This window comes from Mobula hypostoma, chromosome 31, assembly GCF_963921235.1.
Source record: "Mobula hypostoma chromosome 31, sMobHyp1.1, whole genome shotgun sequence".
NCBI lineage: Eukaryota > Metazoa > Chordata > Chondrichthyes > Myliobatiformes > Myliobatidae > Mobula > Mobula hypostoma.
Genome location: NC_086127.1, coordinates 2728505 through 2753883, shown reverse-complemented (window position 1 = coordinate 2753883; position 25379 = coordinate 2728505). Strand labels below are relative to the sequence as shown.

General features: G+C 43.8%; 1 protein-coding gene across 2 annotated transcripts in view; it reads left to right on the top strand.

Annotated features, from left to right (window-relative positions):
• The window catches only part of LOC134339906 (NACHT, LRR and PYD domains-containing protein 14-like), a 73114-nt gene that overhangs the window by 40209 nt on the left and 7526 nt on the right, over positions 1-25379 (top strand). For both annotated transcript variants that reach the window (XM_063036687.1, XM_063036686.1), the window contains exons 7-8: positions 21737-21808; positions 22851-24537. In XM_063036687.1, the coding sequence (XP_062892757.1) occupies positions 21737-21808; positions 22851-24537 (1759 nt within the window). The remainder of the gene's footprint in view (positions 1-21736; positions 21809-22850; positions 24538-25379) is intronic.

Genomic DNA, 25379 nt, shown 5'->3' with positions numbered 1-25379 from the left:
CAGATGCAGTCTTGTTCTTCATCCTCTTTTAGCACTGGCTCATTTGTCATATTGTCACCTTTGCCGTCTTAGTAATACCCACATGCACTGGTGCATTCCAGCCCATGCTCTCTGCAGGTACACTTTAGCGTATTGCACCCTCCCAAACAGTTTCAGTGAATCATCTGAATAAGTACCTCTGGAGCAGGTCTTTTGTCTGTCATTACTGGAACGAGTTATTCCACTTCTATCCTCCATCCCCAGTCAGACGGCTCCATTTCATCACTACAGCCCATCCACTCCCTAACCTGGTAGTAAGTCCGCAGGGAGTGTGCTTTATAGGCCGAGGTGGTGGTGGCAGCCTTTCAGGCGTGGCGAAAGGCTTAGCTCTCGCAGCTTTCTTGCAGAACAGATTGTATCTGATAGACGCCAAGGAGTCGTTCTGATTTCCATTGAACAATGCCACCATTGCCCGACAGCCATTGGTTTCCACAACATACTGACTTTGCTTTGGTGAACAGAACGCTTTCGAACAGTCCCTGATTCCCTTTTCTTTCTTGATGATTCTTTGGAACCCCGACTTCTTTCCGAACCCAAATACTCTGGACGTTGAGTCGCTTCTGGTAAAGCATGGAGAAACAATACACGCTGCTTCTCCGAGTATCTGCTTAAGAACCTTGATATTATAGGCGTTTGATTTTGCCTTGTCCGAGCGGAAATAGAGTTCAGTGCCGTTTGTTACCACTACAGGGTAGAGCAAGAGCACGAGGAGATCTGTGTCTTCTCCAACGAAGGCGAATGCAATGTTGACATTCATTTCTAGAGGAATAGAGTATAGGAGCAGGGATGTGATGTTGAGGCTCTATACGGCACTGGTGAGACCTCACTTGGAGTACTGTGGGCAGTTTTGGTCTCTTTATTTAAGAAAGGTTGTGCTAACATTGGAGAGGGTACAGAGAATATTCACTAGAATGATTCCGGGAGTGAGAGGGTTAACATATGAGGAACGTTTGTCCGCTCTCGGGCTGTATTCCTTGGAGTTTTGAAGAATAAGGGGAGACCTCATAGAAACATTTCGAATGTTGAAAGGGATGGACAGAGTGGATGTGGCAAAGTTGTTTCCCATGATGGGGGAGTCTAGTAGGAGAAGGCATGACTTAGGGATTGAAGGGCTCCCATTCAGAACAGAAATGCGAAGAAATTTTTTCAGTCAGAAGGTGGTAAATCTTTGGAATTTGTTGCCATGGGCAGCAGTGGAGGCCAAGTCATTGGGTGTATTTAAGGCAGAGGTTGATAGGTATCTGAGTAGCCAGGGCATCACAGGTTATGGTGAGAAGGCGGGGGGAGTGGGACTAAATGGGAGAATGGATCAGCTGATGATCAAATGGCGGAGCAGACTTGATTGGCCGAATGGCCGACTTCTGCTCCTTTGTCTTTTGGTCTTATGGAAATATGTTTAGAGAATATATCAGTTAAAAAAAAGAGACATTAAATTGAATTTTAGAAAGGCAAATTTTACGCAGATGTGGCAAAGATTTCAGAAGGTAATCTGAATAGAACTGCTTGCCGTTGACTCAGTTGAGGAGTAATGGGATCGATTTAAATAGGTAATACATTCAGTGCAGGAAATGTTCATACCGAAGATCCGGAGAAGAAATAAAAACAATACATGGAAGAATAAAGATATACATGAAATTATTGACAAAAATAGAGCTACATAAAGAATACAGAGAAAAAAATCGTCATGACGTTAACCGTAGGACATACGAACATATGACAGCTATTGTGAAGATGGAAATTAAGACTGCCAAAGGACAAGTTGAGAAGGATATTGCTGATTATGCTACAATTGACACCAAGATATTTTTCAATACTTTAAAAGCAAATTCTTTAATAGTCAACGAGGAAGTTAAGTGTATTGTTAATAACAGTGTGGTTATTAAATTATGCAGAAAAGTACATAAAGGATACTCTTAATTCATAATGTGCTTATATATTCAGCTGCAAAAATGCTAGCAGTATGCCAGCAAGTGTAAGGGAAAATAAAGTTGTTTCAAGTGACTTAGAGATCTTATAATGCGAGGTCCTACTTCAGCTGAAAAGGCTGAAAGGTAATGAATCTCCAGGGACAGACACATATAATCGAGTGAACTTGAAGAAATTGGAAATGGGTTAACATTATCTCGGTGTACAAGAATGGTGACCTCACTGACCCTGGTAACTACAGACCATTAACCCTAACGTGTATCGTATGAAACCACACTTTCCTTGGGCTATGTAAACCCAGGGAATACACACTCCATTCCCGCCTAATCCGTGAGATTGAGACGTCACTCCCATCCAAACCCCAGTAAGTGAGAATGCTGTGTAATTTACGACACTTTCAAATCGGTGCCAGGAAATAACAGACAGCACATTGCATACGATTACAAGAATTATATTTATGAATATAACTCAAATAAAGGAAAAAAAAACATCAAAGAAACACAAACTAAAAAGGGCTCATTATAATTAAACTGTTAAATGCGCACAGGCTGTTGCTCTACTATTCCGAATTTCATATTCACTTTTCCTCAGCAGATTTCTACAGCCTGTTCCATCGAATAACGTTTCCCACCCGGTTGAGTCCTACCACCGGTTCTCTCTAGGGCCTTCCCTCACAATTTCCGCCGAACAAAGACCACAGTTCACACCGGTGTCAGGCGCACAGAAAATAAATACCGCTTTCCTGATTGGATGGCTCGAATACCGAAGCACCCGTTATCTCTAACCGCACCCCAAACACTGCTTCTACAGAACTATCATTCCATTATCAGTGAAAATGTTACACTGTCCCCCATCAAAAATAGTCGCGTCTTTGAGAGAAACTATCACCCTTTCCTGAACAATACAAGTTCTTACAGCAATTTCGTGACATCAGGACCTGCGATCGAGTTGTAACTAGCAGTGACATATCTCACCAAGGGGATAGGTGCTACACTTTTTTTTTTCCCGGGGAGCGACATGCCCCAGCTTAACTGGAGGTTTCCTGACTCTTTGAAACCTTCTTACCCAATTACTTAATTCTTCAGTTTCAGGCACCACCTGGGCTCTTTCTTGTTAAAATTGCGAGGCCCCTCCCTGACATTACTCGTCTCTATCAACAACTCAGGTGGCTTTGTGCTTGGTCGGGCTCGGAAACATGCCCAGCTGCCTGAGAATCCAGCCACCTGTCATTGTCTAACCACAAACATCCCTGCCTTTTGCTAGTTCTGCCCATTACACAAACCGATTAGTTCATTCTCTGTCTCCGATGAAATACAGTGGTTAGCTTCATTCCAGCCCTTTCCGCTGATTGTCTGTCAGTTCTTTCATGTCGCCGCAGAGTCCTCTTATTAGGTGTAGGGTCCAGGTCAAGGTCTGGGTCAATATGATCCCCTTGACCCCGAGTTAGAAGGTGATTCTAATTGAGAATGTTGAGAGGTCCATTCCCATCCTCTGGTTTCAGTCAGAAAAAAAGGGGTACGTTTCGCATCTGACTCTGCACTACATAGGGCGTAGCAGCCCAGCACTCATACAGCATATGCTTCCCAGGTAGTTTCTTTATGAGGACACGGTCTCCAGGCATCTGCTGGGAGAACCCTACACTTTGATCATACCTTCCCTTAGTTCATTGATTCTGCTAGGTAGCCGAAAACTCGGCTAGTTTATAAGCCTTTGCAGCTTCTTTCGAATATTGGACATATATTTCATATTAGTCTTCTGTGGGAAATCTTCGCCACCAGTCCCAAAGTAGAAAACAACGGGCAAACTCGCTTCACGGCCAGACATCAGATAATATGGTGAATACCCGGTAGTTTGATTCTGTGTGCAGTTGTAGCAGATGTTGATTTCATTTTTTCTTGTTTACTTATCTCAAGGTTCCGAACATATCTAGAAATATCCGGTTGAACTGCTTGGGCTGGGGATCACTTTAAGGGAGATAAGGCCTAGTCCTTACCTTCTCAAAACGGAGCGTGCTCAGTAACCTATTTTAGAAATCCCTTCATAAGCTCCATTGTGCTTGTCGTCGCAACAAAAAAAACGTTTTCTAGTGCTTGCATGTGCCCCGCGGAAGAAGCCAAAGGGTTCTGTGTCTTCAAAGATCTCAATACGTCAGCAGCCAGATCTCTCAGACTCTCTACCAGTCGCTGTTTGTTTTTAACATTATCAGAGCATTGCAGTCATCCAGCATCTGAGAGGTCGGTTCCGCCAAAGTCTCACAATCCTCTTCCCCTTCAGGGGTGTTATCCCCGAGAACATTCTGAATCTATGATAACTAGGACTCTCCAAACTGGCACTTGGCCATTTATTTTCCAGGGATGTAAGGAGTAGTACCAACTCAGAATTTTCACCCCTCGCTGGTGCACTCATTGAATATCCAAATCAGACCACGCCAATATCTCGCTCCGCAGACAATGTCACAACCACCGATTCCCCGGTCTCTCAGTCTATTGGGACTCCCAGGTCTCTTTGTCTCTCGTGATTCCCTGGTCTCTGGGAACTTTTGGGATTCCCAGGCCACTGGATCCCCATATTTCCCTGCCTCTCTAATTCCTCAACGTCTCAATCTCAAGTACCCCTGGTCTTTCGGCTCGTCCCTGGATCTCGAGTTTTCAGGTCTTCCTGGGCCGTCAGGTGCCAGTTATCGGGAGGGGGTTCCAGTAATGACTTCTGCAAGCCTGTGCTTTGCAAGACCGGTCAACTTCTGCAGCATCCGTAACTATGCATCTTAATCACTTTATCAGACAATAGTTTAACACAGGCTTAAATACACAACCCAGTGGATCAATGCTCAGAACAATCACACAACCTCGTACGAAACCGTTCCTAAACGATCCCTTGCAATGAGACCCTGGTTTCCTTGGGCTGCCTATGTCTAGGGAGTACACACTCCAGTCCCGCCAAATTCATGAGACTGGGACGTCTGTACCACACAATCCCCGGTTTGTGTGAATGCTGCGTAATTTGCTACCGCGTTACAACTCGGTGCCAGGAAATAATAGCCATCACACTGCACACGATCACAGGAATTATATTTATGAATGTTAACTAAACTAAAAGGTTAGTAACTAACATAAAGTAACAAGAACATATAAAGGGCCCATTATAATTAAACAGACAAATATGCACAAGTTGGAGCACAACTCTGCTGAAGCCATATTCACTGAACCTCAGCAGATTTCCACACGTTGCTGTATCGAGTCACCGTCTCCACTCAGTCCAATCCTATCACTGGTTCTCTCCAGCGTGTTTTCTCTATATATCCCGATGAACAGTTCACACCGGTGTCAGGCACACTGATAAAATACCCGTTCCCCTGATTGGATGGTGCTCATTCTGAAGCACTTGTTGTCTCTGACTATAATCCAAAGACTGTTTTGCAACAAGACCATAGCGTTAGCGGTGAAACCCTTACGCGGCGCTCTCCGTAGGTAATATAGTGGAAGCATTAATAAAGAATGAGGTGGAAAATCAGTTGATCAAAACAGGCATGTTCAGAAAGCCGCAATGGGTTCAGAAAGGGGAAATGAGGTTTCAGTAATATGCTGGATTTCTTTGAAGAGGCAACCGAAATATATAATAACAATTAAGAGGTATATATAATTGTACTTTCAGAAGCCCTTCCACAAGGTAATCTACAGGAGTTGATAATCAAATTTCAGAATGTTGGGATTGAGATTAATGTGTATAAATGGGTGCCGAATTGGCGCAAAACAAAAAACAACGAGTTTTCACACCTAGAAGATGTTTAAAGTGCGGTTTCAGCACCACTGCTGCTTTTAATTTGAGTTAATGATTGAGATAAGCACATAACAAATAAACTGGTAAAGTCTGGAGAAGACTCAAGCGTCGGGGGATGGGTTGATAACATTCAGGCAGCAGAATCAAATTAGATAGACTCAAACAAAACCGAGGTGTGGGCAGAGGAAATTTAATGTAAGAAAATGTTAGACATTACGTATAGTAAGTAGGAATATTAGATCTAGGGTGTGAATTGGGATGAAGTTTTTGCAGAGAAATGTACTATGGACATATGGTCGTTGTTTAGGGATCTCTTGCCGGATGTTACAATGTGCTGCAAAAAAGGAAACTGCGTTCTCGGACAATACATTGAAAACGTTTTAGTCGTGATCTGAAAAGCTAGAACCAGAGGTCATATAACTGCAGGATTATTGATGAGCTGTCCATAATCATAAGCGATTTGTCCTGTGGTGAAAAATGTATGTTTAGCCGCAGAAACAGACACAAAATGCTGGAGGTGCTCAGCAGGTCAGGCAACACATACGATAAACAGCAGTCTGTGTACTTTTCTGGCCCAGGCCCTCCTTCAGGGCACCAGTCCCAATCAGTATACATCGTGAAACGCTTTAACTACGAAACCATGAAAAAAAAAGTGGTGTGCCCCAAGTATGAACATCAGTTAGAAAGTGACAGAAAGAAGTGACTATATTTTCAAACGAGTGGGGAGACATAACAATCTACTCGCTGGTTTACGATGGTAAAATTTTCGTAATTTTACGGCAAGCCTTTGTCCTGTCGAATAATGGCTGATTGTGGAGCCCTAGAGTGTTTCCCATTCCCGCAAAGAACCGTAGTCAGCGTGTAACTCCAGATCAAGGTCTTCAAAAGAACACAGAAAGAGATAAATTGAGATATTCAAGATAGGATTACAACTGCTACCCGAAGATGCAAGTGTATGGGGTCTTTCTTTTTTGTATGTTAAATTTAAAATGGCTTCTTTGTTATGTTATACTTGGGAATGCTTCTTTGTTATGTTAAATGCTGAGAAAGTCTCTAGCTAGGCAGTTCCTTGGGTTACTACAGATAGCAGGGTGCTATTAGCCAATGGGTATTCATGTTATCGTTTTGTCGGGTGATAATGCTGTCTCATATGACTGGGAAAGGAGCCTTTTGGCGGGGAGTCGGAGGAGAGGCGGGGAGGACGGCGGACGTGCGAAAGGCTCCGGTCGATTGTTCCGGGTGGTTTCAAATAATGGGGCAGGGAAGAGGGAAAAAGCTCTCAGAATACATTTTCCGGCTGGAAGGAAAGCTTACTGAGCTGCGGCGCCGAGGGGTAGTGAAAGCGGACGAAGTGGCGAAGTTGAGGATGAGGCAGATACGCCTAGCGATTCCCGGGAGGATGACAGGGTGGCTTGGAGTATCCGGCAGTCATATAAGAGGAGCTCCCTCCATCATTCGGGCAACTGATTAGAGAGGTGCGGGAGGAGGAGAGTGCTTCGGGCCGAACAGGGGGCTTGGACCCCGGGGGCGGTCGTCAGCGGTTCAGGAGGTGGTAGCTGGTTTGAGAGCAGAGAAATCAAAGGCGTCCCGGGGGGGAAGGACCCTCCACTGAGGGGATTGACAGCCCCCCCCCCTTCGGGGTGCGTCCCGGGAGGAGAGAGGCGGCTGGTAACGTGTGCTATAACTGTGGGAGGGAGGGGCATTTCAGGCGGGAATGTGAGTGGCCGGGGGTGTGCTACTGCTGTGGGGAAGTGGGTCACTAGCGGAGGGATTGTGAGAGACGAGATGCTCCGAGGGGCGAGGGCCACTAAGTAGGGAGAGGTGTCGGGAAACTTAGGAGAGGCTCAGTGAGGGAATGGACTGGAGTCTCAGGAGGAACACGATCCCAGAAAGCAACCATGGAACCCCCGAAAGTACATGCCCTTATTCCGGATGGACTGGTGGGACCCTGTTCCAGCGTGTCCCAACGGATAGAGGGAATCATAGCAAAAGCCATCCTTGACACCGGATCGCAGGTTACCTTACTGTACCGGTCGTTCTACAACAAATATCTGAAGCATTTGCCAGTAACTCCGTTTTAATGCATTGGAGATTTGGGGCATAAGTGACGGTGATTACCCATACGATGGATACCTGTCAGTGAGATTGGAATTCTCGGAGGGCGATGTGGGAGTGTATGAATCCCTTGAGACGCTGGTGTTGGTCTGTTCGGACCTGGTGGAAACCGGTGGCGCTTCCCTGCTAGTGGGGACTAACTCCCCTCTGGTGCGACGGCTCTTGGGAGCCTGTAAGAAGAAGGCAGGGGAGAACTTTCTGGAGACCCTCTCGGTACACCCAGTGTTTCGAGCGGTGTACGAAAGAGTGGGTGACCCCCCAGGGGCTGGATCCTGAGTGCAAACGAGGGACGGTGTGGTGAACTCAGGCGAGGCCTAAGGTGATCCGGCCAGGGGAGGTGACATTTGTGATGGGGACCCCCAGATTCCCCGGAGTACCGGCGGGCGAGGCCCTACTAGTAGACGCACCAGACGACCTGGAAGGGGATTACCGGTTCCCGGCTCGGCGCTGGTGAGACCTGAATTGCAGAGGCCCTCAGCTGTACAGGCACGGCGGATGGGGGTGATTGTAAGGAACATAACGGAGAGGGAGACCACCTTTAAGTGCGGGATGCCCCTTGCGGACGTGTTCCCGGTGACGGTGATGTCTAGCGCCCCCGTGAGGCCCACTGGAGGAGAACTATTGGAGAACCGGGGGCTGACAGAGGAGGCTTTTAATTTTAAAGGCTCCCCTGTACCGCCGGAGTATAAGAGCAGGCTGGTGGAGAAGATACTGAAGCTAAGGATGTCTTTTCTCAGGGCGAGTTTGATGTTGGATGTTCCAAGAGCACTCGGCACAATATCGGGGTCACAAATGACACCCCGATTAGGGAGAGGTCGCGGCGGTTGACCCCAACAGGTGTGGAAGATGTGCGGCAGCACTTGCGGCAGTTGACGGATGGAAGGATTATCGCGGAGTCCCGAAGCCCCTATCCGTCCCCCATAGTGGTGGCAAGGAAGAAAAATGGGAAGGTGCGCATGTGCGTGAACAACAGGACCCTGAACCGGCGCACGGCTCCCGACCAGAATACGGTCCCAAGGGTGGAAGACGCATTGGCCTGTTTAAGTGCGGCGTAGTGGTTCAGTGTATTGGATTTGCGGAGTGGGTATTACCAGATTCCGATGAGTGAGGCCGATAAAGAGAAGACAGCCTTTATTTGCCTCCTGGGATTTATCCAGTTCGAACGAATGGCCCAAGGCATCTCGGGGGCCGCAGCCACCTCCCAGCGGCTCATGGAGAGGACAGTGGGAGATATGAACCTGCTGGAGGTATTGGTGTACCTGGGCGACTTGATAGTGCTTGGATCTACGTTGGAGGAACATGAGGAGCGACTGCTGAAGGTGTTGAGTCGGCTCAAGGAGGAAGGGTTAAAACTTTCCCTGGATAGTTGTCAGCTCTGTAAGACGGCGGTCAGCTATGTCGGGCACATAATCGCTACCGGGCGCCGGTGGTTAGCGGCCTTGTCTGCCTATGAGTTCAGCCTGAAGTACTGCCCGGGGAGTCGGAACATCGATGCAGATGCCCTGTCTCGTCGGGCGCACGAGAGGACGGGCAGGACTGAGGAGTGGAAGAGTGTCCCTGCCCCGGGAGTAAAGGCCATGTGTCAAGTTGGGAGCGACGGGGAAGCAGGAGCCCCGATGGGAACGGATCGGGCAGTGGATCAACTGGGGGTTGACGATGACGCGCTACCCACTGTTTACTGTAATGTGACTGCTCTGAGGAACAGGCAGCTGCCGGAGTTGAGCCCCCAGGAAGTGGGGGCGGCTCAGCATGATGACCCGAGCATTGGCACTATCTGGTACGCGGTTAGCCAGGGTGATATGGGGCAGGTGGAGAAGGCGAAACATGCCTCCGTTCCCCTACTACTGAAGGAGTGGCCCCGGTTGAAGCTGAAGAACCACGTCCTGTACCGGGTCACGTCGCCTCCGGACCACCCCCGGCGCTGGCAGCTGGTCATGCCTGAGAAGTATCGGAAGACTGTGTTCCAGGCTCTACATGATGATTCCGGGCACTTAGGGGTAGAGAAGACCTATGGATTAGTCAAGGACCGGTTTTAATGGCCCCGGATGAGGGGGGAGGTGGAAGGATACTTTAAGACCTGTAGTCATTGCATCAGGAGGAAGACCTTACCTGCGCAGGCGGCCCGGTTATCCCACTTGCAGAGTGCGGGACCCATGGACCTGGTGTGTATGGATTTCCTGTCCACTGAGTCAGACACCAGCAACACCGGCAATGTGTCGGTCATCACGGATCACTACACTAGATATGCGCAGGCTTTTCCTACTAAGGACCAGAAAGTGACTACGGCGACGAAGGTGTTATGGGAGAAGTACTTTGTTCATTCAGGCCTTCGCCGGCGTATCCGTAGTGATCAGGGACGAGACTTCGACAGCAGGTTTATACATGAATTACTGGGTATGCTTGGGGTTGAGAAATCCAGAATCACCCCTTATCACCCGCAGGGCGATCCTCAGCCCGAGAGGTTTAACCGGACCTTACTGGACATGCTTGGGACTTTGGAGATCGGACAGACGAGTAAGTGGAGTCAGCACATTGCTCATTTGGTTCATTGTTACAATTGTATTCGCAATGATGCTACGGGGTACTCGCCCTATTATCTGATGTTCGGACGGGAAGCGAGGTTGCCCATTGATCTGTGTTTTGAGACTGAAGCGGGTGAAATACCTTCGGAGCCATATCTGAAGTACGTCTCCGATATGAGGAGAGAGTGAAAAGGGCGTACCAGTTGACTGAGGTGGCAGCCACCAAGCAGAATCATCGGAATAAGAAGAGGTATGATCAGAAAGTAAAGTTCGTCCAGCTGTTGCCGGGATACCCAGTCCTTATCCCGAATTTAGGACTACAGGGTAAGCACAATTTGGCGGATCCTTGGGCAGCCACCCCCTATGTGGTGGAGAGTCAGATGCCGAATCTCCCGGTTTACCGGGTGAGACCCGAGGATGGGAAGGGGTCTGTCAAGGTATTCCATCGGAGCCACCTGTTACCTCTGGGTCGAGAGGTGAAGGTAGACCCAGAGCCCGAATGGGAGTTTACGCCTAGTACGAGGACTCTGCGACGGCGTGGGGCGAGGGAAGAACCCGCTGCGAAAGAGACGGGGCCGGTCCCCACTTCGAAACGGGATATGTCATCGGAAGATGATGATTCGGACGTGTGGCAGCTGTTTCCGTTCGCTGATTCCCCGGTGCAGGGAGAAGAGGCTCCTGGCAGTTCCCTCACTGAGTTAGGGGAGAGGAGGGAGGGTGTTGCAGAGCCGCCAGTAATAAAGCCGGGATTGGGGAAGGAGAGGGTGGAACCAGAAACTAAGCCAGAGGCCTCACAGGGGCCGAGGGGTCCCTGTGAGGGTAAGGGTCCGACAGGTAGGCCCGGGGTGTCACCTGGGGTGTCTGAACAGGGGGAGTCAGCGGAGGAAATACAGAGGTCTCAGAGGAGTAGGCACCCCCCGGAGAAGTTGGCCTATACAGCGCCGGGAGTACAGGGTGTGATCTCTACAGCCCTTGGAAGTTATGTCACTGATTTATGCACCTGCGTTGAGTTTTGTGTTTTGCAAGGAGCACTGGTGAACCCTGTTAACGTCATGAGGGCATGACTTTTATTTGGTAGTGGCGGGGGGGGGGGAGTGTACGGGGTCTTTTTCATCGTCGGTTAAATTTAAAATGGCTTCTTTGTTATGTTATATTTGGGAATGCTCCTATGTTATGTTACATGCTGAGAAAGTCTCTAGCTAGGCAGTTCCTTGGGTTACTACAGATAGCAGGGTGCTATTAGCCAATGGGTATTGATGTTATCGTTTTGTCGGGTGATAATGCTGTCTCATATGACTGGGAACGGAGCCTTTTGGCGGGGAGTCGGAGGAGAGGCGGGGAGGACGGCGGACGTGCGAAAAGGCTCCGGTCGATCATTCCGGGTGGTCCCGAGCCGTGATTCGACAGGATCCTGGTGGTCGTCAAGAATTTATTGAGCTCCAACGGTTGTGCACGAAGAACTAGGACTTTGATAAGTCTGGTGCTTTTTTTCCCATTACTTCCTTTTCAGAATCGAATTTATATTAATTTCATAGACTTAGTAATATCTATAAAGTCTACATTGTGCACATGATAATTCGAAATGCTGCGGGCCATATTTCGCTCCTACCATGGGAGAAAGAAGTGACTCCATTTTCAAATGAACAGGGAGACATAACAATTAACTCGCTGGTTTATAATGTTAAATGTCCGTCATCTTAGGGAAAGCCTTAGCGTGTCGAATTTCGGCCGATTGTGGAACCACGAGAGCGGGTCCCATTCCCGCAAAGAAAGGTAGTCAGCGTGTAACTCCAGGTCAGGTTCTTCAAAATAACCCTGAAAGGGAAGAATTGAGATATTAAAGATTGAAATGGAACTGTTCCCGAAGAGGCAAGCAAAAGAGACGCCCTTGTGTGCCATAATTACTTAGCACCGCCTCATATGATGTCAGTGAAACAAAAAAATAGTTTCCCGGATCCAGGACGGCGGAAACAATCGGGTCTATACATGGACCCCAGTAGTATCCCTGGTTCTTGGGATAGGGACACCTGAGCTGAAATATTTGGGAACCATGCTGCTCTAGCACTTTGTATTTGCTCGAAGTGAAATGAAAACGTCTGCAATGAGCTGGATGGCGTAGCCCTGTCATTGACTTCATTAACTTTGTCTCCAAATTCAACCCTGCCTTCAAGTTTTCTGGTCTATTTCCGACACCTCCCTCCCTTTTCTTAATCTATCTGTCTCTATCTCTGGAGACAGCTCATCTACTGATGTCTACTGTAAGCCTACGGACTCTCACAGCTACCTGGACTTTCCTCTTCCCAACCTGCCTCTTGGAAAAATGCCATCCTGTCACAGGAGCGTGGCGGTGGATAACCCAAGTGCCGAGCACGGGCGCGGAGACAGAGTCGTGAGGCGTTATTGCAGTAGCGAGCGTAGAGTCGGTACCCAGGAGAGTCTTTTCACGGAGTCTTGGATTTGGAGAGAATCCAGGTGCAGTGCTGGAGGTCGAGCTGACAGTCCTAACCATGCAACCAGGTTACTCACACCGGAGTTGACCAGAACGAACCAGCCATTCATTGACCCCGCAACGTAGACACTGTCGTCTAACTCTCGTCATACTGGGTTCTTTCCGATTGCATACCCCCACATGCCGGGACTTCCATAGACCTGGAGAGCCTATTCTGTCTCCTAGAGGATCCCATGGGGTTGGGGTGGGGGGTGGAAACACTATCACGGTCTGGTCCGTGGACTACGGACTTTGGCTCTTCTGGCTGTGCCTTGTTTCAGTTAGGCTTAATCATGGGCACCTGATGCTCGTCTTGGATCTGCGAATATAAGTGGCCCTGTGATCGAGTGCGGTTGTTGGCTCGTCCAATTAGTATCCCTTTGGAGCAACCCACCGGTGGAAAGCTAGAGCAGCCATTTGTGATCTGTAAGCCTGGTTGGAGGACCTCGGCGTCATGGAGCCTTGTTGTCTCTCATCGGAGCAGTCATTGTGGTTTGGATTCGGCCGGTTCTCGGGCCATTTGAAATAGATTTTTTAAAACGCGGAAGGGTCTTCAATGCCATGCTACTTTTCAACATAAAACAAAGGAAGTATCTATTTTTATTAAATATAATATTTTGTTTATTCAAGAAGACATCGTCTCAGATACCAACGGTAGATTTTTAATTATTTTAATTGATTGATAAGATTTCAACCCATCAACAGCTTCCGAGTTAGTAAATACATTTAGGCACTGCTAGGAACTAGGAGCAGAATTATGCCATTTGGCCTTTCGAGTCTGCTCTGCCATTTTGTCATGACTGATCCATTTCCCTCTCGGCTCCAATCTCCTGCCTTCTCCCCATATCCCTTTATTCCCTGACCAATCAAGAATCTATCAACTTCTGCCTTAATTCCTCACTTCTGTTCTCTGGTCTTAGACTCCCCTACCATAGGAAACATCCTCTCCACATCCACTCTGCTGAGGCCTTTCAACATTTGATAAATTTTAATGAGGTTTCTATGTAATACCTCAAGAAGATTGGTGTTGTTCACCAATTGGAGTTGCTCAGCATCACATATTACTTCCTTTTTAATTGACTATGGAATTGATGGAAATTTGGAGAAATCTACATCCCAATGATAGAGATTATACCTTTTATTCACATGTCCATAGAACACATACGAGAATTGATTATTTTATAGCTGATTTCCGATTTATGTCCAAAGTCCAGAAATATGAATATGATGCTCTCGCTGTCTCGGATCATGCACCTTTAAGCTTAACTTTTAAAATGAATGTTGTTGGTAATATAAACTTGCCCTGGCGTTTACCAGAAAACTTATTACAAAGCTCGGACTTTGTTAAATTTATAGATTCAAATAGAGTTTTTTTCTTTTTAATAATACGGGAGATGTGTCGAAATTGATTATATGGAATACGTTTACATCGTATTTGTAAGGTCAGATAATCTATTTGACTAAGCTTAAGAAACAGACAAAAAATAGAGTTAGATAAGATTTTAAAACAAATTAAATATGCGGATAACACTTATACAATCTCTCCTGATATTGATTTATTTAAAGAAAGGGTTGAAATTCAATCACAATATAATTTAATATTAACTTCTAACATTGAAAGAAATTTGCTTAAATTAAAAACGTCAATTTATGTGTTTGGAGATAAAAGTAATAGGCAATTAGCATCCCAACAAAAAGCAGTTAGAGCTAAAAGACAAATTTTAAAAATTCGTAAGGGAGATGGTAGTTTAGCTTGTAGTGATGAAGATATTAATATTTATTTTTCAAAACTATTACAGTGAACTCTATAAATCTCAGTTTCCAGCTGATCCTTCTAAAATTATTGCCTTTTTACAAAAAAGATTGATTTTTCTAGAATATCTGTTGAAGATCAACAAATTCTTGATACTTCCTTTACTGGTAGAGAAATTCAGAAAGCTATTTTTTCATGCAGTCTGGTAAAGCTCCTGGACTGGATGTTTTTCTTGTAGGATTTTATTTAAAAAAAATTGTTTACTCCTTATCTGTTGGAAATGCTTAAAGATTCTTTTTTTTTTTGTTAGGGGAGTTACCCTCTACCTTTTTTGAAGCTTCTCTTTCCTTAATTCTTAAGAAAAATAAAGACCCTACAGATCGTGCTTCATATAGACATATCTCATTATTAAAAGTAGATGCTAAAATTCTTTCAAAAATAATGGCTAATTGGTTGAAGCATATACTAGGCAAAATTATTTCTCAGAACCAGGCAGGTTTTATAAAAGGCCGTTATTCTTTTTCTCACACTCGGAGACTGTTAAAAGTTATATACTCACCTCTCTCGAAAACTCCCCAATATGTTGTCACGCTTGATGCTAAAATGGCATTTTATAGAGTTGAACAGAAATATTTATTTAACGTTTTAGATACATTTAGCTTTGGTACTAATTTTAATAAGTGGATTAGAATGATATATGAAAGCCCTATTTCCACTGTGATTACCAATAACTATAGATCCCCCATTTTTTCAACTTTCGCGGGGTACGAGAAAAGGATGTTCATTAAGTCTTTGGCTACTTAATTTGGTGCTGGAACCTTTGGCTATTGCAGTTCGTGAAGCTAAAGTTATTCAAGGAATTTCCATAAATAGGAATTCATAAGATCTCCTTTTTGCTAATGATCTATTAGTTTATGTTTCGATTTCTGAAGAATCGAAACCTAGTTTATTGAAATTATTATATGAATTTGGAGAGTTTTCAGGATATAATTAAACCTGCATAAAAGTGAATTATTTCCTTTAAATGATTCTGCTTCTATATATGATGACATTCCTTTTAAAGTTACGGATTATTTGAAATATTTAGGTATTATCATAACTAAATATTATGGAGACCTTTATAGAGCCAATTTAGTCCCCTTAGTGGATTTTATGAAGCAATTCTTTTCTAGATGGAATCCTCTTACACTTTTGTTAGTTGGTCGAATTCATGCTGTTAAAATGATTATTTTCCCAACATTTTTATATGTATTTCAAAATATTCCGTTTTTTAACTAGGAAGTTTGTTAATCAGGTTTACTCTATTATTTCATCTTTTGTTTGGAATAATTAAAGACCAAGAATTGGAAAATATAATTTACAAAAATTAAAGAAAGTTTGGAGGTCTTGCTTTGTTTAATTTAAGAATGTATTATTGGGCGGTTGATGTACGCTATGCGTGTTCTTGGTTATAATGGACCAATAAAAATGAATGACCACGGTGGGTTGATGTGGAATTGAAAGTTGTGAAACAATTTTACTTATGTTCGTTATTAGGAACTTCTTTACCTGTACAACGAGCCAAAATTTCTGTTTTAAATATGCATCCTATGATTAAGCAGTCCTTACGAATTTGGTACCAGTTTCAAAAGTTTTTTTTTATTCTTCAGAAAAGTAACATTCTTAGTTTAATTTACAGAAACTATTCATTTAAACCTTCACTTAGTGATCCTATGTTTTCTCTTTGGAGGAATAAAGGAATTTATTCCTTTATGGATCTGTTTCAAGAAGGCCGATTGATGTCCCTTGGGAAATAAGTAACTAAATACTCTCTTTCACACTCACACTTTTTGCAATATTTTCAGGTCCGACATTTTTTAGCTTTAACAATTTGCTTTTTCTTATTATTATTATTGATATACTGTTTAGATTGGCTAATAGTTTGACATCTTTTTATACATATTGACATATTGTATTTTAATGTTTTTTTTGTCAATGTTCAATAATAATTAATAAAACGTTTTAAAAATGAAACGAAAATGAATCTTGCCTGCAATATCATGGGCTCCTAGTCTGTTAAGCAGCCTCATGTGTGCACCCTTGTCAAATGCCTTATGAAAATCCACGCAGATAACATCCACCAATTCTCCTTTTTCTAGTCTGTTTGTTATTTCTTCAAAGAATTCCAGAGGATTTGTCAGGCAGGACTTCTGCTTGAGGTAACCATGCTGCCTACGACCTATTTTAATCACGTGCCTCCTAATAGCAGATCCTTAAACATCTATTCCAACATCTTACCAACATCTGAGGTCAGACGAACTGGCCTATAATTTCCTCTATTTAGCCTCGCTCCCTTCTTGTACAGTAGAGTAACATATGCAAATTCCTAAACTTCTGTAACATTACAAAACCTGATGATTCTTGAAAAAGTCTTACTGATGGATCCCCGGTCTCTTCAGCTACCTCTTTCAGAACACTGGAGTGTACACCACCTGGTCCAGGTGATTTAACTGACTTCATACCTTTCAGTTCCCCAAGAACCCCCTCTCCAGTTTTAGAAACATAGAAACATAGAAAATAGATGCAGGAGTAGGCCATTCGGCCCTTCGAGCCTGCACCGCCATTTATTATGATCATGGCTGATCATCCAACTCAGAACCCCGCCCCAGCCTTCCCTCCATACCCCCTGACCCCCGTAGCCACAAGGGCCATATCGAACTCCCTCTTAAATATAGCCAACGAACTGGCCTCAACTGTTTCCTGTGGCAGAGAATTCCACAGATTCACCACTCTCTGTGTGAAGAAGTTTTTCCTAATCTCGGTCCTAAAAGGCTTCCCTTCTATCCTCAAACTGTGACCCCTCGTTCTGGACTTCCCCAACATCGGGAACAATCTTCCTGCATCTAGCCTGTCCAATCCCTTTAGGATCTTATACGTTTCAATCAGATCCCCCCTCAATCTTCTAAATTCCAACGAGTACAAGCCCAGTTCATCCAGTCTTTCTTCATATGAAAGTCCTGCCATCCCAGGAATCAATCTGGTGAACCTTCTTTGTACTCCCTCTGTGGCAAAGATGTCTTTCCTCAGATTAGGGGACCAAAACTGCACACAATACTCCAGGTGTGGTCTCACCAAGGCCTTGTACAACTGCAGTAGTACCTCCCTGCTCCTGTACTCGAATCCTCTCGCTATAAATGCCAGCATACCATTCGCCTTTTTCACCGCCTGCTGTACCTGCATGCCCACTTTCAATGACTGGTGTATAATGACACCCAGGTCTCGTTGCACCTTCCCTTTTCCTAATCGGTCACCATTCAGATAATAATCTGTTTTCCTATTTTTGCCACCAAAGTGAATAACTTCACATTTATTCACATTAAATTGCATCTGCCATGAATTTGCCCACTCACTCAACCTATCCAAGTCACCCTGCATCCTCTTAGCATCCTCCTCACAGCTAACAATGCCGCCCAGCTTCGTGTCATCCGCAAACTTGGAGATGCTGCATTTAATTCCCTCGTCCAAGTCATTAATATATATTGTAAACAACTGGGGTCCCAGCACTGAGCCTTGCGGTACCCCACTAGTCACGGTAACTTCACACATTTCAATGCCCTCACAGTTGAAACTTCTATCCTCCAGAGTGAGGAAAATACTTCTTATTCGACTTCCATTTCCTTGACTCTGCATTACTATCTCTCCGGCAATGGTTTCCAGCGGTCGATATCCATTCTCGACTCTCTTTAACACTATGTATCTAAAGAAGCTTTTGGTATCCTCGTTAATATTCTATGCTAGCTTAATTTGGTACTCCATCTTTGCCTTCCAAATGACTCCTTAGAAACAGAATCAGAAACTTTATCAGGTTTATTATCATTGATGTATCGTGAAATTTCTTAACTTGCCAGCAGCAATTCAATGCGATACATAATAGAGAAGACGAATAATAATAATAATACCAATCAAATAGGTCAATTATAAATGTATAAACATCTATTTATGCATAAATAAATACATAAGCAAATAAATAAACAAACAAGAATAATATATATTTAAAAAGTGAGGTAGTGTTCATCGGTTCAATGTCCAGTTAAAAATCGGATGGTAGAGGGGAAACAAGTTGTTCCTGAATTGCTGAGTATCCGCCTTCAGGTTTCAGTAGCTCCTACCTGATGGTAACAGTGAGAAAAGGGCATGCCCTGATTGCTGGAGGTCCTTAACAACGAACGCTGCCTTTCAAAGACCCCATCCTTGAAGAGGTCCTGGGTACTTGGTAGGCTACTTCAAATGGAGCCGACTACGACCCTCTGCAGCTTCTTTCGGTCCAGTGCAGTAATCAAGACAGTGAAGTAGCCTGTCAAAATGCTAACCACGGTACATCTATTGAAGGTTTTGAGTGTTTTTGTTGACATACCAAATTGCTTCAAACTTTCAGTGAAGCATGGTTTTTTAAACCTTCTATTTCTTTATAACGCTTCCCTATCCTTTAACCTCCCAATATTTTTATTCTAATCTTTGTCTTCCTTTTGGGCCTTTATGTTGACATTGATATCTCTTGTTCTCCACGGCTGTGTCATTTTGCCTTCAGGATACATCTTCCTCATTATTATGTAAACAAATAAAATGTAAAGAAATAATATGTATATATAAATATACTGTATCGATCCAGTCAATTCTGGCAAACTCCTGTCCATGCCTCTCTACTTGCCTTCACTCCTCTTTAATAGTGACACACCTGATTTTACCTACTCCTTCTCAAACTTCAAGGTTTATACTATCATACTACGATCATTTGCTTCAAGGGTTATTTTACCTTCAGCTCTCTCGTCAATTGCAGTTCATTACACAACGTCGAATGCAGACAGCTGATCCCCTGATGCGCTCAAGCCGAGCTGCTGTAAGATACTTATGTCGTTATCATTGCAGGAATACTCTACCTTGGAATCCAGCACGAACTTGATTTTCCTAATCTACCCACATGACTATTGTAACATTCTCCTTTTAGTAGCATTTTTTATATCCGTTTTAATTTGGAGATAACATCCCTACTCTTGTTTGGATGTCTGTATATAACTCCCATCAGTGTATTTTTAACCTTGTAGTTATTTAGATCGATAGACAATGATTCAACACCTTCTGACCCTTTGCGAATGAACACCTTTTGACCTCTTTCGAATGATTTGATGTTATTTTTTTTCTAATAGAACAACACTGCCCCCTCTGCATTTGTGCCTGTTCTTTCGATACAATGTGCATCCTTGAACATTAAGCTCCCAACTCTAATCTATCTTCAGCCATGATCCAATGATGCAAATCTAACTGTCCATCGACCTTATTCCGTGTACTGCTTGGATTCAAGTATGACACCTTCAGTACGGTGTTCACTCTTTTCGATTGTGTACAGCATTTCGTTGCAACTCAGCCTGTTGTGAGCAATTTTGCCCGATCATTAGCCTCTATTTTGCTAGTAGTCTCACTGCACATGGCATCTGTTTGGAAAGGAACTATAACACCTGTACCCGTACCCCTGCCAAATTAATTTGAACCCACATGAACAACTTTTGCAAACCTGCCGCAAAGATATTGGATCCCTTCGGGTTCTGATGTAACCCATCCCTTCCATGCAGGTCATACCTTTCCCAGAAGAGATATAGAAACAGGGACTGATTCGCGATACTCAGCATGACTTAATGTGTGGTGGTTCATGTCCAAACAATCCTAATGAGTGTTTTAAGGAGTTCCCAGGAATGTTGATGAAGCCAATGCAGTGAATGTTATCCATACGGACATTAGTAAGCTGGTCAAGCGGTCTCAGTCGTTCGGCGTTCAACATGATGTAGTTAACTGCATTAGATAATACCTTGTAGGAGAAGACAGACAGCAGTAGTAGGTCTTTGCCACTCTGACTGGAGGACTGTGACTAGGGGACTGCTGTGCCGATCGGTTTGCCATCTTTGTCAAATGATAACGTGTTAACTGGATCAACAAATTTTCAGGTGACACTAAGATTAGGGGGTGTTGTGGACAGGGAGGAAGACTATCCGATCATGTAGTTGAATCTTTACCAGCTGGAAAAAAAAATGCTAAACATGACAGATGGAATTCATCGCAGACAAATGGGAGGTATCACATCTCGGTAGGACCAACCAGGGCAGGGCACTGACGAGTTCCGTAGAACAAATTAATACATGTCAACAATTCAATGAGACTGACATATCAAGTAGGTATAGCCATAAAGAAGACGATAATCTCGCGGTGTTCCTCCAGATTAACATTCCAATACCGAATATGAAAATGGAATTGATTGTAACCAGATGTTGCTCAGCTTCAGACAAATTCAGGTATCAAAAGGTTGATCACTGTGTGACTAATGTCCAGAGTGATTATATTTCAATGCAAGTTGGATCGTAGGAATATAATGAGCACAGGGCATGGATCAGCAGATGAGAATACGATATGGGAGGTATTGATAATACAGTGAGAGTAGTGGCAGGACTGGCAGATCAGTATCCTAGGGTTCCGCTGTTTTGAACGTGATAGGGATTAATGTGGGCGGGCTGTGGGAATAATGTGGGATTATCTACATAATCTCATTCTCTGCTGCGTCTAACACACACACACACACACACACACACACACACACACACACACACACATCCACCAACGAATAAAGTAACTGAGATATTAATCATACTAAAACCATGTGAGGCACGCAGCTTCTCAATAGTTCTTAACTGAAATGTCTTTGCAACATGTCGAACAGATTCTCAAAGAGATATTGAAGACATATTTCTCACTTGCTCTGGGCGTTTATTTCGTTAATTCGATATTGGTGCATCCATGAGTAGAAAAACGTTTGCTTACTTTGGGTGCCGAATGCCATCTGCGAGAACAAACGGTGCATAATTAAATAAGCACCACTTGTAATCACTGCTCTGCCGGACGTTCAAACGAGCGCATCGACATCCCTCTAAAAAATTCTCACAGGCAGGTGACAGGTGACGTTAGTGCAAAGATGATTTGCATTGGCAGCTGGTTTTCCTTCATGTACTGTAACTCAAAAAAAAATAAAACAACTCTTCTAGCTGGTACATCTTGTATTATTCTATACAAATTGCATTTCCATTTTCCCTCCAGAACTTCCAGGGAGTGCCAATGGTCCTCAAGACTTTCGCCAAGACTCACTTGTAGATCAGGAGCAATTCCAAGGTATTGACAAGGAACTTGAGAGCAAAAATAACAAAGTGTACATTTTGCTATTCCATTCTGTTGTACTGATGTTTTCAGCAGGAGCAACCAATGCAGGACTTAATGATATTTTCCTTGTGTTGTTGTTTGTTTGTTTTTTGTTTTTTTTTCCCGCGAGTTTTGGCATTGGCAGTCGAGAGAAGGTACAACACAACTGTCGTAATCTCATAACGTAAAAGAAAATATTAAATTCTCTGTGGCCCTTTCGATCCATAGTAGATGCACACAATACTCAAACTCATTAAGCTGTTCCCATCAGAATACCCCATCTCCTTTCTGTGTCAACATATCTATCTTTCCAATTGTAGTCTTGAAACTGGAGTATTTTGTTCACTCAACCAATCACATCCTTTCTCTGTCGCCATTATCGCTGTTTCCTCCTCCATCTCTATTCACCGTTGATTTTTCTTATTTCCTCTTCCTCTTCTATCTTTATGCTGACGCTTCCCTATCCACGAGTCAAGATCGTCTCGAAACGAAGTGTCGAATGTGAATTTCCCCCAGTGATGTCACTCTACCCATGAACTCCTCGAGCTTTCAATTTGCTGCTCCAGATTAACGATTCCGCAACTTCCATTTTGTTTCCACATCTTGTAGGTCAATGGGTGGGAATCATATCGAGTGAAAGCATTTCACTGAGTAAATAGAACATCTGGCTTTTTCCCAACAGAGGCACTGAAGCCCAAACCCCAATGACAGAAGTTTTCTCTGTGATGTCACATATCCCGGTTACTTACGGCAAGTCATAACAATTTCATAAGGACCATCGAGATCCCTTGAATAACATTCGATTTAAACGCCCATGCAATGTTTTATATGACGGTTTTCCAGACTATCCGATATACGGACAACGAACTGCAACACGTTTGTGCCCAACTTCAGAGTGTTCTGTTGATTTTATTCTTTCTCGTGCGTTCCGGATATTTAGTTGAAATATTACATATTTTCTGTTGAAAGAAACCCGAATAATTGTTTTTCTTTTTCTCTTGGTTCCATATTGAAGATGTTGAACAGTTGCACAAGTGTCACCTTCGAGATCAGAATAAGCATTGGAAAGGCACGGAGAATGAACGAAGCATATTAACTGTGACACGAAACTTTGATGATTTCTACATTGATTTATGCGTTATTGCCACAGCACGGGAGCGGTTGTTTATTGAAGACAATGTGATGCAGGAAAAAATTGAGCAAAATATTCAAGTTGAGTTCCATCAATTGTTCAGAAGTGGCAAATCCTTGACAAACAATACGACAATCACTGTGGTATGCGGGGCTGCTGGGACTGGGAAAAGCACCATGGTACAGAAAGTCATCCACGACTGGTCCACGGGGACTATGTACAAACAATTTAAGTTTGTCTTCTATTTCCCAGTTCGAAAATTAAATGCAATCAAACGTAAAACGAATTTAAACACGTTGATCCTTGATGCCTATCCTCACTTCAGAAGTAATCTCGAAAACCTGTGGGAAGAAACTAATAATATATTGTTTATACTTGACGATTTTGATCGATTTGAGGGAATCGGTTATTATCAGGACGAGGTGAAGAAAGAGAACCCACAGCAAAAGTGCTTGGAACCGCAATCTGTTTGTTTAGTGTCCGATATTGTACATTCCCTCTTGCAGGGAGACTTGCTGAAGGGATGCTCGTTGCTGATCACAACCCGGCCGTGGAACCTCGAGACTCTGCTCGAGGCACCGATAGATTCAACATTCCAAATCATCGGGTTCACCGCTGATCAAGTAAAACAATATTTTAATCGTTATTTTCGAGATGGGTTACAAGCAGAATATGTGATCACTCTCATTCTACAGAGTGACATATTGCGCAACATGTGCCGTAACCCTTTATTCTGTTCGGCTCTCTGTTCCTCACTGAAGTCACAACAAATACAAGGAGAGAGTTCAACGTGTGTCATACACAACTCTTTGGTGTTCTCCAGCTTTTTTGCACTCCTTCTGGAGAGGGCTGGTTATAATGTGAAAACCTCCCGAAATAGCTTCTGCAAACTGGGCGAGTTAGCCTATACGGGAATTGGTAAAAAACAGTTTTCGTTTAAATCGGACAAATTAAGTGATCTGAATTTATATCTTCCCAATCTTGCGTCAACATTTATGTATCAAGTTCAGGACAGTGATAGGACTGCTTCTCTCTATAAATTCGCGCATTCCTTTATTCAGGACTTCGTTGCTGCAGTTAGTAAACGACTACGTACCCCAGGAATTGAATTGCAAAGAACATTAGACGAGAAGTTCATGTCCAGCGATGACAGATGGGTTATATTTTCACGTTTTCTTGTCGGCCTTTGTTCAGGGAAATCAAATGATCTTCTAGAGGGGCTACTGGGCAAATTTACTTCTGATGTATCACTGCGCATCTCCGATTGGTTGTCAGAAACGATCAAAAGGCGCATCGAGAATCTGGAGGGAACGTATACCCAGAACACCTTCTTAAACATTTTACACTTTCTATTCGAATTTGGAGACATGCAACTAACGAAGAATATCTTGACAGCGATACCGGCAATAAAGTTTAATCAATGCGTTCTCAGACCTTCCGACTGCACGGTGATATCCAGCACATTAACCTGCTCTGAAAGAGTTACAGAAATGGATCTCAATTCATGCCATTTACAACTGGAAGGAATCCAACAACTGGAACCCGTTCTCCACAAATGTGAAATTCTCAGGTAATTTGCCAAACACTGTAAATATATTTATTTAGAGGCATAGCGAGGAATAGACCCGTCCCCCCAATGAAACTCGCCGTCCAGCAGGCCACGTATTTAGCAACACCCTAATCAAAAGGCAATTTACAATGACGAGTTAATCCACTAAGCGGGCGATCACTGGACAGCAGAAGAAAGCCGGAGCACCTGAAGGAATCCCATTTGGATATAAGATCCTTGCAGACTCCCAGCTCTGATGTCCCGAAAAGTAAAAACTTGCGTTAACCGCTAAACTACGAGGGGTGATTGATAAAATCGTGACCTAAGGTAGAAGGAGTCAATTTTAGAAAACATAGCACATTTATTTCTCAACATAGCCCCGTGCTACATCTCCACACTTAGTCCAACGGTCGTGGAGCATACTGATGCCTTCTTTGTAGAAATCGGCTTCTTGGACTTCCAGAAAGTGGTCCACAGCAGGGGTGATTGATAATTCCGTGGCCTGAGGTAGAGGGAGATAAGTTATTAACTTCAAACTTTCTGCATAATCACTTAAAGTGTTGAACTGTACGTGCATGTAAGGAGAGCTAATAACTCATCTCCTTCTACCGTAGGCCACGACTTTATCAATTCAGCTCTGCTGTGGACCACTTTGTGGAGGTCCACCCGCCGAGTTCTAAAAATTATGCTGTACGACAGCTGGACTAAGTATATTAATATAGGAGGGGACTATGTTGAAAAGCATATGTGCTAGGTTTTCTATAATTGACTCCTTCTGCATTTGGCCTCGAAATTTCAATCACCCCACGTATCATTAGAAACAAAAGCAGAGAAGTATTCAATTAAAAAAATAAATAATACAT